Here is a 13,765-nt window from a genome sequence, read left to right on the forward strand (position 1 = left end):
ACTACAAGGAGAACTCATGGTATTATAAATAGATCCAACTGATCCAACTGACTAGTTAAGTCCGTTTGTTATTAGATTGTTAATTTTATTTTCATATTAAATTTTATCCTTTATCACAGTTGCATCCCCCTTGTCTGCTGGTAGCATATTTCAATAGATAATTTAAACTTAAATGGTGGCTTATTCCTAAGTAAAATAGCAATTTCTTTAAGATGCGACAAACACATCTGACAGCTAAACAGTTATCAAACTCAGTTAGATGATACTGCACATTTATTTACATTAGTATTATACTTTATTTTATAAGGGCCTACGTAGCGCAAGCGGTAGGATGCTTGCCTCGCAAGCCGGTGGTCCGGAGTTCGAATCCTACCGCCGGCAAGAACATCTAGACATTTTAAAAATGTCTATAGGCCCCAGGTCGACTCAGCCTGAATAAAAATGAGTACCTTGGGTAAAACCAGGGGTAATAATAGACGGTTGAAGCGTAGCACTGGCCATGTTACCTTCCTTGTATACTGTAGGCCCTAGATATAGCAGACTACCCTGCTATACTCCCAAAGCCGCGACAGCGGTGTAAAACGGGAGACTATTATATATAGTATTATACTTTTTTTGGTACACTTTTCTATGGAAGTGGTGTAGCACTTCTACACTTTTTTAAAACTAGTGGTAAATCAGGAAACAAAGGAACATATCCAATCCATTATATTGTATGCGTATGGAAAACATGGTTTTATTGATGAAGAGGATATTGTGTTTTCGGAAAAATCAAAAGCGGCTTGATATCACGATACGCGGATGATTAGAGAATGGTAGAAAGAAAAACTACTTCCAAGTTTACATGAACCATCTGTTATAGTTTTGAATAATGTCAAATACCATTCCAAAATTTTAAATAAGCAACCAAAAAATTCCTGTACAAAAATATTTATAGTAGACAAGATTATACATAGTTTTGAACATAATGTGTTAAGACAGCTACTTACCATTGTAGATTAAATCCCATTGAACATATTTAGGGAATATGAAAAGCTTACTACGATAACTATATTAGATGTAATGGTTACGCAGATGTTTTGGAAACATGGCATGAAAAATTGAATACAGCTACTCCTGCAATTTACAATCCAAATAAAGATACCGACGACAGAGATCATGAGTATGGATCTAATTGTTGATTATACTGTAAAACTTTCATTTTCTTCTCATTAAGAAAAATTTTGACGGTTTTTGTTATTATTTTATCAGTAAATACTTACCCCTACAAGTTTGAAACAATAGAATTTTTAATTTTCTTCTATTTTTGCACTAATAATTTTATATTTATTTAAATGAATGTAAAATACATTATCAGTTCAAATCGTATTTTTACTTGCCTTCGATATTGCTTTAAATAGCAAATAATTCTAAAATCTAATCCAAAATAGTCGAAAATTCGTAAAATGTACTATACTTGTAAATACATATACCTACAGTGTTAAGTTAAAGTTTGTATAACTCACCTTCTTAACCTCTCAGACATTAGAGCATTCGGTACCAAAGCTTTGAAGGCGCTATTTTCTCCTCCCATTCCCAGGAGCAGGGACGAAGCCGCGGAATGTGGTGTGAGATGGGTAGTAAGCGGTGACCCAGGGGTGGAACCGCCCTTGTAGTGAGGGGAGGGCGTCAGACGGGCGCCAAACATTGAAGACTGACTCGAAGGAGCTCCTTGAGGTCCACCTGCCGGTCCGTCGGACTGCTTGAGGAGGTTCATCCGCTGATGTCGTCTCCATTTGGCCCGTCTGTTAGAAAACCAAACCTGGTTACAATGCACCGATTAGTGTTGTTGTGAGAGGTCAGGTTTGTTGGGAAAGTTTTTTGCAGGATGAGTTAAGTAACTGGTATATAAATGTAAAGTTCTACTATTTCACTGGTTTTAAAAATGTTTGAATGTACAACGAACAATTTTTGTTTTAAACTTTGTTCATTCGTTACTTATAAATATGCCTTTTATATAATTTACTGAATATTAAAAGATTAAGTATGTATCTGAAAGGACCTGTTTAAGTTTTCTTTTAATTTCGAGTACTTTAAAACTATATACATAAAGATAATAAGAGAAAAATGTAGAGTAACGAAGACCGTAAAAGCTTGTCATTCATCTGTTACATCTTTCTCTTTCTATGGTCTATGTAAACTATAGAAAAAGGCCTAATGATAGGTCGGTAAAACGAACTATTTTACCTTGGAAAAGTTGCGACAAATTAAAAAAATTCGATTTTTAGGAAAACACACCCTGGTTCGACTCTAAATTTCCTTTTTATGGTAATCTAATATGATATTTTCAGTACGCAGTAAGAGATAAGGGATAAAATCATGATCGAACTTCGTGCTGAAATAAGACATTCTATTAATGTACCTACTAATACAGAAATATTATGCAAATAACTACGTTGAAGAGTATTGCTGTAATTACCTAAAGGGCTTGATAAAATAGGGTGGAAGAAGCAATCAATAAACAGGAAGAAAATCTAATATAGCGGTACATACAGAAGAACATTACAAACTGAAATATGTCCTTTAAAGAGTACTTTAATAAATTATAGTATATCGTTTCGACGGTAACCACTTAGACCACATAAACTAATGTCCAAATAAATTATTACTCTACATACATGAGTTTTCAGTAGTTAAACAATAAAATAATGATGATTGTTATGTAAAATTCTTTTATTATTTTTGTCACTAATATTACCAGTTACTTTAGGAAACTTTTTATTATAAGATTTTAAAATGTAACAGTGCCTATTTTACTGAATCTGTTTTATTTACAAATGAACCTTTGTAATCTGTTTTTTATTTATCTACATCAGAGTTTTTCCATTTTTGTTTATTCTTTTTCTGACTATAATGTACAGCTGATTCCTCCAAAAACTGATACGACTCTTAAAGCGTATTTTGTAGAAAATTGAGCAGTATATTTTAAATGATAAATACGTATTATTTACATACTGTCACTGCTAAATCTTAAAATTTGTCAGATAACTTATTCTGTTCAAACTCAAAAATGGCTCCACATGCTAGCAAAGAACTAAAAGCAAGAACTGTAACGTAATTAGAAGTTGGTTGTTCACTATCTGCCGTAGCGAACTATTTTAACGTAAGCAGAACAACAGTTTTTAATATTAATAAAAGATGAAGAGAACAAGAAACTCTCGAAAGAAAGTATGGTTTTGGAAGACCAAAAATATCTACCGCTCATGAAGATTGTACGCTTTTGGAGAAATTAGAAGAAAATCCTTTTGAAGATGCGAACACCTTGGCGCAGAATTAAATAATCGCGTTTTAGGTAAAGAATTGCAGCAAAAAACAAGCTCTTACACCACAAGATAAGTAATCAAGGCTTATATTTGCTTTAAACCATCAGCTACAAAATCAAGATTTTTGGAACAGGGTAATATTTACAGATGAGAAAAGTTTTCAAACTTTGCCTGGATTGGTGTGGGGTGAATTGAGTAGCTCTATAACCGATGCAGCCGGTCCCCCAAGCCCGAATAAAAGAGGAGGGATAGAGGAGTAACACCTCTAAAAAAAAACAGGGTTCAGCTGATCCGGCTGATAGCACCCTGTGAGGGTCCCTGCCTGGGATACAGGTGAAAACCGGTCAACGGTCTCGAGAGCAGAGGATGGCTGGAAAAGTCACAATGGTCAAGAGGGCGGAAGAACCAACAGCGTCTGATCCAGAATGGGCGGCTGAAGAAAAGGTCCTCCAAACGGGGGTTGTGGCGTTAGGAATTAGCTACCTAAACACACAAAAAAACATAAGGGTAAGAAGAACGAAAATCGCAAGATGAAAAAGCCAAATACGGAAACACATCCCCGGGTATCCCCCGAAATCCACAGGATAGTGGATAGTAGAGGGAGCCCTATCGGTTACGGGGGGGGGGGGGCAATGTTGCGAAGAGTTCGGAAGACCCAGTCTTATCAATCAAAGCTCAACCAAAAATCAAAACGAAGAAAAGATAGAACATTCATATGTGCAACATGGAATATACAAGGATGGAACAAAAAGGCGACGGAAATGATCAAAGAATTAAAAGAAAGCAACATCGACATACTAGTAACAACAGAAAACAAAAAAAAAGGAAATGGAACGGAAACAATAGAAGACCATATCCACTGCTGGAGCGGAGTTAATAAAGAATGTATAGCAAAGGCAGGAGTGGGAATACTAATCAAAAATAAGTGGAAGAACAGGGTTAGAACATGGGAACCAATCAACGAGAGAATAATTAAAATGCATATAGACATATACAGTAAAGAGACAGTATATGCACCAACAGACGATTCTCCGAGAGTAGAAAAAGAACATTTCACGGAACAACTCCAAAATCAAATAGAGGTAATTAAAAAGAACGTGGAGATAATTATAACAGGAGACCTTAACGGCAGAACCGGAAGGAAAGAAAACGATAAAGTAGTGGGGAGATTTGGAGAGGATGAACAAAACGATAACGGAGAACGTCTGATTGAACTATGCGAACTAAACAACCTAAAAATCACCAACGGATTCTTCAGACATAAAAATATTCATAAATATACATCACATCAAAGATGTGCGAGTCAAAAGAGGAGCAGAATGTGGAACGGACCATAGACTACTGACAGCAAAAATGGACATTTATTGGAAAAATAACAAGACCCCCTCTACAGAAGAACCGTTGAACACTATAAGAGAAAAACAATACAATATAGAACTACTCCAAGAACAATCAATAAGAGAACTATACCAACAACGTATAGACCAAAAATTAATAGAATTTAGATACGGCAACATCGAAGAAATATACGAGCATATAAAGGTGAGTATAAAGCAAGCAGCATTCGAAGCCCTTGGGGAAAAAAAAACAAATAAACAGCACTATTATGAAATAAATAAACCAACAAAAAGAATAATTGAAGAAAAAAAACAACTATACAGAAAATGGCTGACTACAAACAACGACGAAGTTTATAAAGAATATAAAGAAAAAGATAGAGAAGTGAAAAAACAAATAACACAGCAAAAGAATAAAGAATGGGAAAGAATCTGCTTAAATATTGAAACATATATAGAAGGTATAAGAACTTCGGAGTCATGGAAAGTACTGAGAGAATTGAAACAAAACTCACAAGAGAAAATTAAATTGGGAAATATACAGGACAAAGAATGGAAGGACTACTACAAGGAACTATTAACAGAACAAAAACCACAATTCATTGGAAAAGAAAACAGGCGAAAACGAAGCAGATTCCCACAACACGAAATAGAAATAACAGATAGGGAAATGAGAACGGCCATAAAAGCAATCAAAAATAAGAAAGCACCGGGAACTGGAGGCATCTCACCTGAGCTTATAAAATACGGATCAAAAAAATTACACCGGATGATACAATGGATTTTTCAGAAAGCCATAAATGGAGAACAGCTCCCAAAGGAATGGACGGAGGCATATATGACATCTATATTTAAGAAAGGAGATAGAAAACGATGCGAAAACTACAGAGGAATAAGCGTAATATCATCAATAGGAAGATTATATGGGAAGATACTGCGAGAAAAGATAGAGCAAGCGATAAAAGGCAAAATCGGGGAGGATCAGGCAGGCTTCACGGCAGGAAGATCATGCATAGACCACATATACACACTCGAACAACTGTTGGAAAAGAAAAAAGCAAAAAATAGAGATATACACTTGGCATTTGTGGACCTGAGAAAGGCGTATGACTCTGTACCAAGGTCAGAACTATGGGAGGCAAGGTACAAATTAGAAATACAGACGGAGCTCATAGAAGCTACAAAAGCTCTGTATAAAGAAAATAAAGTGTCCATTAAAATAGGAACAAGAATCATAGGAGACTTCACCACAACAAAAGGGCTCCTGCAGGGTTGTTCCACATCTCCAACCCTATTTAAAATATACTTAGAAAAAACCTTGACTACATGGAAAAGAAAATGCGAAGGCATGGGAGTACCGGTACGGAACGAATACCTATATACGTTAAGCTTTGCAGACGATCAGGTAGTGATTGCACAAGACCAAGACGACCTCAGCTACATGATAAAGAAACTACAAGAAGAATATACCAAGGCTGGCCTAGATATCAACCTCGCGAAATCAGAGTACCTATCTACAAGTGAAGAAGACATAGAGGATCTACAGATTGATGACAACATAACAATCAAAGGAAAGGATAAATTCAAATACCTGGGGTTTATAATCACGAAAAAGGCAACAACAGAGGAAGAAATTACACAAAGATTAGGACAAACAAGAACAGCAATGCGACAACTTAACTCAGTATGGTGGGATAGACACCTAAATATAAAGACAAAAACGCAGATTTATAAAACATTAGTGCGAAGTATTATGACATACGGGCCTGAAAATTGGATCATAAACGAGAAAAACAGCAGTAAGATAGTAGCAACAGAGATGGAATGCCTGCGAAGATGCTGCAGAGTAACAAGAATGGATAGGAGAAGTAATGACGAAATAAAGCAAAGAACATCAATAGAAACAGACATACTAACATATATAGAACAAAAAAGATTAAAGTGGTATGGACATGTAAGAAGAACTAGCGACAGCAGATGGATAAAGAGAATAACCGAATGGAGCCCCATAGGAAGGAGGAAAAGAGGACGACCCCGAAAATCCTGGAGGAACGAAGTAGACGACGCCATGAGTAAGAGAGGCCTAAACGATGGAGAATGGAACAACAGAGAGAGATGAAAACGGTTAAGCGAGGGAAGGCAGTGAATACTGTAGAATCCCTAAATATATATATATAAAATTTTTCAATATTCTAAAAAGGGCAAAATTGGGGTGTATAAACCAGATAATAATAGATTTAATCTTCTATAATATGTTGATAGATATCTAGCAGCTGGTCATTTTAGTGACAATGTATCAATATCCACTGACTTTTCTTCTGAATATTTTAGAAAACATTATGTTTTCCAGTGTGGAGCAGTTGTATCCAGAAAATAATTTTATCCTCCAACAAGATAATTGTCCTGGTTGCACTGCAAATATAATAAACCAGTGGCTCCAGAATATCATCATTGAAACCTTACCATCGCCCATCTACACTCCAGATTTCAAAACAATCGAGAATGTGTGGGGGGTTATTATAAAACGGTTGAGAGAGCTCTCTGAAGAAGACAATTTCATAGTTCCTTTCACGCATATGGACCGAAGACAACAACCTGTTACCAATGCTGATAGAGATATTACAAAATATAAATGTTATTTTTACATACCTAAATTTAGTATAGTTTTGGCCTTCCAGACCCTTGCTTTGTTTTGAGAGTTTCTTGTTCCCTCCATTTTTTATTAATGTAAAAACTGTGGTTCTGTTTATGTTAAAATGTTTTGCTGCCTCTGATTGTGCCCAGTTATCTTTTAATTTGGTTACAATTTTCTTGCCTTTGAGTTAAGTCGTTTGTTTTATCCCTTAATAATAATAAAAATATTAATAACAACCATATTTTATTTAAAAACTATCATTTATATACTGTTTATAAAATGCAGGAAGTCAAAATAATATTAAAATTTAGACGTTAATAATTCTTACAATTTATGAATTAAGATATATATAATCAATTGTTTGTTGTTAGTTCCTTTATTTTATTATTTGTCTGTCATAATAAATTTAATATAATGTCAAACCAATAAAATACACTGATCAAAATGATCAAATCTTACTATGAGTCGTATTAGTTTTTTTTAGGAACCAGCTGTACGTTAACCAAGAAAAAAATGGAAAAATTGAAAGTGTTATAATATTGGTAATTCACGAAAACTGCAATAAATAAAATATGCTGACTATGTAATAAAAATAGTAAAAAATAAATAATTATTTTTAGTTAATCAAAAAGAAAAAAGTGTCAACGATATCTTCTATGGAGATTACTTTGTAAGTTTTGTAAAAAAAGATTTTTTTAATTCACTTTCAATGTATGTAAAGAAGTTAAACTTGTAAAAGTTATCTTTAGAAATAAGGAATTACGGCTCTGGTACATTTTAAAAAACTATATTTTTAAACTAAAATTACCTGAACTCTAGCCTCAGAAAGCGACGTCTTGGATGCTAACCGTTCCCTCGTCGAAACACACGGATAATGACTTTTCTCAAACTCCTTTTCTAGTTCTTCTAACTGATCTGGACTAAAAGTCGTTCGATTTCTTCTAAATTTCGGCTGTTCTGAACTATCGAGACTAGAATCATCCTTATCTAAATTTGTTCCTGGTGGCGAACTTAAAAGCCCGCTGTCAGGATGTGGTGAGCCGGAGGAAACGGGGGAAGCTGACATTACAGTGGGATTCCCCGATCCTGGAGGGCCTGGTAAACCAAGGGGACCATTAGGCCAGAGGGGAGAGTGCCATGGAAAACCAGCCGTGGCATAGGGATGAGGGTGGTAGAGACCGTAACCAGCTGCTCGGGCAAACTCGGCAGCAGCGCGTTCTGCTGCTCGGTTGCGAAGGATTCTGTTGATGCTGCTTACTGAAGGGGCTGTAGCGTTGGTGCATACTCCTGCAAATAGAAAACAAAATTAAAATGATATATTAAATTATAATAAAAAAATATATAAACTACTAATAAAGGAAAGTCTTACGATTGCATTTGAAAGAAAAGACAAGTAGAATACTCATTACGTTATACATACATCATCCAATCTATGAGGGGATATTTATTCCTGAAGAAGTTATTTTTTTAGTAGGAAACATTCGTATACGTTTATATAATATTAGTGGTCATTACCTATACCTGTGTTTGAGCATTGCAGTTAAACTAACCTTTTCCGTCAAATTGCCTATTAATTAAATTTGTAGCATTTTCTTTTCACCCCGTATGTAACACCGAAAAAGATTGTTTATCTTTTTTGCCTCTAAAATTGGTAATGTAAGCATTATCGAATCTGTTTATAATAATTATAATTGCTCTTTCGATTGATCTTGATTCCGCCTAGATATTAACGCTGGCAATAAACAACAATTTGTCCGCTGATGCATGCAAGAGAATGTTTTTTGAGGATAAAGACACTTCTCAATGGACCGGCTGCAAGAGCAGTCGATTTCATTGTTGAAGTCAGGAAAAATTTTGTCATGGGTAATTCGATAAAGTAGCGGTCGGAAGAGAACAAAGCAGAGTTTGAACGGATAAACATGGTTTTCGGTTAGAGTTTTAAAAACCGGCAGATTTTCGATTAATTCCATGAGTTTTGGAGAAAAGGGTGATTTAAGCTCAAAATGCTATGTGAAAATCTTTGTAAAGTGATATAATTACCGGTTTGTTGCTGTTCTCTGTTCTCTGTGTGAAGGCTAATATAGCCGTTTTTAGTGGAATATGAGCAGCCTATTTTAAGGAAACAGATATTGTTATCATCCAGGATAACCCGAAGCCCAGTTTTGGTGTTTAATTCCTACCAGAATTTGTCAAGCTGCAGTATCCATTTTGTGTCTTCCATGGGTTGGATCTAGATCGTTCGAAGTTTATATGAGACAGTGCTTTTTGTATCCAAATCCAAGGTAACAAACGTTTTTAATAATTTAATAAGAAATAATTAGAAGTGAATCAAAGCAGTTTTGTTAAATTTTTCTAAATAAACATTAATATCATTAATACGAAAAGATTTGCTCTAATGTCAATTTAGAAGGTTTATAAATAAATATGTTTTAGTTTATGTAACAGCTAATTGTCATATTTTAGTTTATTTTACATAAAATTAACCTTTAATAATTAATTAATAAATCAGAAAAAAACGGGCCATAGGAAGCTTAATGGAAAATTTTAAACTGTTGTGTTTCTGCTTCCTTTATTATTTTACATAAAAATTCACGAGAAATTTTTTGTAAAGGACTGAAATCTGTATTTCAAATAAATCTTAAAATTGTTCTACAAAATAAAACACGTTCTAAAATTTTGCAAAAGTATAGTATATTTGCCATAGTATTGTTAAAAAATTTAGGTCACAATTATTGTAGAATGTGTATAATAAGTTGCGCTCAAATATACAAATAAACTTAATACAAGGTAAAACTGTGTTAGTTCACATGTTCACATACTAATTTTCCAATTTTATTTGATTTATTATAATTTTAACCACACACTAAGTTATATCACATGGCGATTCCATCTGCCTCTAGTTAAGGACACAGTACCCATCACACGTGACATTTGTAAGTTCTCTTTTAAACTTTTTTTAATGTATTAATGACCTTATCTCCGTATATCATGACTATCGCATTCCCAACACACTCTAAACTCAAGTATTCAAACATCGCTGGCGATAATTACTCGAATTTCCTAATTCTCTACTCAAAAGCCTAAACAAACAATTGACTAGTCACCGTCCGTCGCCAAGAATATTCTAAAGAAGCTCTACAATATCGGCTTGTAATGCTAAGCTGCAAATCCGAGAGCCGTCAATAATCTCTCGAATAAAAAAGGGAAGCGATAATTTGCCTCTCGATATTTTATTTTTTACTAATGAGAGACAATTATGCTGTCAACGGGGATAAAAGTCAATGAAGAGAGGCGTGAATAAATTGATTAAAAAACTTCATTCTTCCAGTTCAAATAATAGACATAAATAATTATCAGTTCAAATTTTAAAATAGTTAAAGTGTAAGACAATTTAAAACATTGCTGGGAAAAATACATTGATAGTTTTTTTTGACAAAAAGTTTGAGAGCTTATATCCATAACACTAGAAAAATAATCGTAATAGTTCTTAGGAGTGCCCGTCCGGAAAAAAGTTTATGATAGATACTCTCTCCAAACTTTGAGTATCGCTTCATTAGGCCGATTCTCACACGATTTTCCTCTGCGACTTTTTTTGGTTCTAGTTTTTCTCTAATTTTTCCGAAACATTAGGCAGGAAAATCGGAAAACAAGTTCCGTCAGACAGTATGAAAATTTGTGTTTGCTGCTGTTAACGAAAGTGGCCTGAAAAATTAGCTGGGCTGGTTATCTATAAATTTGATCACAGTGTTTTTCAGACATGCTGGATTCGTCAGACGTGTTGAATGACCTATATTTATCATCAGACAATTTTATTTTTATGTTTTTCCTATAATTTCTAAGCTATTTAATTAAAAGAATTCCTGTCTTACGGTCGAAATATTTTGTAAAAATTAGAGGAAAACGCCAGAGACCCAAATAAAGTCGCAAAGGAAAATCTGTCAGACTCGGCCTAATGTAGCGATACCCAAAGTTTTGGAGAAAATAAATCTATCATAAACTTTTTGCCGACGGGCACTCTAACAATAAGGAATAGTCTACAATCAAAAACAAGGAAGTTGCATGCTCACTTCATAAAATAAAAAAAAATCTTCTTATTCTTTCTCTTTATAAGCAGTTCTGCTTGTTTATTGGCGGATTGATATCTCTATGGAAGGTTGCTATTCCATCTTCGGATACTTCTACTTCTAATTAGTGATTTATCTCTTGAGTTGTGTCCCCCATTCTGCTTCTGTGGTTATTCCATTCTTTTTCTATTTAGTGTCTATTGTGTGCAAACAACATAAGAGCAAAAGCATTTAATACGACAGTCTTCTTATCTCAGAAAACTAAAACAATAGTAGTCAGCTAAGAACCAACCATACGTAAAATAGAAATTGATGGCATTAGTATATAACAAGCAATGGAAATAAAATACCTAGGAATTACACTGTCCAGCTATGGAAACTAGGACAAAGAGTAAGATGGCTTAATAACACTATATGGCGAGACAGACACATTAACACTGAGATGAAGTTAAGAATTTATAAAGCCAGTGTAAGACCAATAATGACATATGACTCAGAAAGAAGAGCCGATACAGCCACAACGCAAAGGCTACTGGAAACGGCAGAGATAAGAGTACCGAAAAGAATTATAGGAAATACGCTGGGAGATCGAAAGAGAAGTGAAGACATTAGAAGGAAATGTAACGTACAGTGTATAAATGAATGGACACTTAATAGAAAAAAAGAAGCGATTAACCACATAAGCAGAACTTAGGAGACCCTTGTCATCAAAATAACAAGAGATAAGTCACCATTCGACAGAAGAAGTATGGGACAACCGCGCAAAAGATGGAGTGACAACCTTCCATAGAGGCATTAATCCTCCAATGAACAAGCAGAATTGCCTATAAAGAGGAGGAAGAAGAAGAAGAAGAAGAACAAAAGATTTCAAACGCGTCTATAATGCATGTATCTATTTTCTTCAACGACCAGCATTTAGACCCATATAAAAAAAAGCAAAAAAACATTATTTTTACAAGCCTCGTCTTTGTAAGTATGGTGATGTGATTTTTTTATATTTTATTGAGTTTTATCATTGCGTCCGAGGCTATTGCTGATCTTCTTTTGATTTTTTGGGTTTATCTACCAGAGTTGTTTATGCTGGTACAAAATATATAAATAGGGATACCGTTCTGATGTCATTGATTCTCACAATTTTTAACTGGTTGTTATTTCATCTATCTACGTTACTATACTACACGGTTTTAATTTCGACCGATGCTTTACAAATAATTCTTGTTAACTTTAAAAATCATTGCTACAATACTAGCAAAACCAACTCTAATAATAAACTAGCCATATTCTTCCCTCTATCGAAAATTCCTATGTGTCTCTCTGTTCGATAAATACTCTAGATCATGAAGATCGTGCTCTTACCAAAAGAGTAAAGCAGAGTTTTCATGCAGTCAGCAATGCTAATGGTTTAGGATGGGCTTATAAAATCCGAACCACCATAGAGGTAGGTGAATCAAAACCCTTCAACACACGTCTCTTATATGTCCAAAATTCTTAATGAAGAGCTAAATAAAATATTAAAATTATAAACATTCAAACAGAGCCTGGTGTCCGCACGTTCTATTAGTAAAAAGCAAATCAGGAGGTTTTGGTTTCTACTATGACACTGCTCCCTAAATGATGTCACGTGACACGACACCCATTCTTTCCCAAATATCGATTGTATTCTTTAAATCCTGCAGCGCTTAGTCGATGCCATTTTGGCTCAGAATTTGAACAATACATATCTTGTTACCTCGATGATATTGTAAGCTGTTTCCGACATTCGAGAAACACATTTTATTATTAATACTAAGTCAAAAATAAACCCAAAGAGGCTAACTTAACAATAAATATTAAAAAATATGAATTTTTCAGGACTAGACTTAATTTTATTGGATATATAGTTGGAGAAAATTCCTTAAGTTCTAACTCTGATAAGAATTCGGTAATGATTAATTATTCTAGTTTAACTGAATTCGACTGAAGTTTGACCGATTTGTAAGTTTATGTTCGGTGTATCATAGATTTGTAAAACACTTTTTGACCCTCGTTTTTCCCATAAATGACCTTTTAAAAGACAAAGGAAAATTCAGTCTATTAAATGGACTTCCGATTCCGAAAATTTCTTTATCTCTATTATACAAGCTTCAGTTTCGCCCCCGTTCTCGTCCAACCCGATTTCACTGAACCCTACACTATCCAATGTGACGCTAGTGATAATGGTCTCCTAGCCGTACTTATTCAAGAACTAGAAGAAGGTGAACAAGTGATTTCTTATTCAAGTAGGTCCCTTACACGTTCCGAACGTAATTATTCCGTAACTGAGCGAGAGTATCTTGCTGTTATTTTCGCTATAGAAAAGTTCCGCCCATAGGTCGAGTGATCAAAGTTCACCGTCATTACCGATTACCATTCTCTTCTTTGGTTAACTACTTGAGAATCCCTCAGGCT

General features: G+C 34.6%; 1 protein-coding gene across 2 annotated transcripts in view; it reads right to left on the bottom strand.

The window, feature by feature from the left end:
- The window catches only part of LOC140432095 (paired box protein 6 homolog), a 159,226-nt gene that overhangs the window by 14,283 nt on the left and 131,178 nt on the right, over nt 1–13,765 (bottom strand). The window contains exons 4-5 of one of the 2 annotated variants that reach the window (XR_011949765.1): nt 8,083–8,561; nt 1,506–1,784 (exon numbers count right to left, since the gene is read on the bottom strand). Coding sequence is in view for 1 of the 2 variants with exons in the window: in XM_072519937.1 (XP_072376038.1) it covers nt 1,506–1,801; nt 8,083–8,561 (775 nt within the window). In the remaining variant the exon portion in view is untranslated. Of the gene's footprint in view, nt 1–1,505; nt 1,802–8,082; nt 8,562–13,765 lie in introns of both variants that reach the window. The other variant, XM_072519937.1, reaches the window with a different exon arrangement.

Source organism: Diabrotica undecimpunctata, chromosome 1, assembly GCF_040954645.1.
Source record: "Diabrotica undecimpunctata isolate CICGRU chromosome 1, icDiaUnde3, whole genome shotgun sequence".
NCBI classification, from domain to species: domain Eukaryota; kingdom Metazoa; phylum Arthropoda; class Insecta; order Coleoptera; family Chrysomelidae; genus Diabrotica; species Diabrotica undecimpunctata.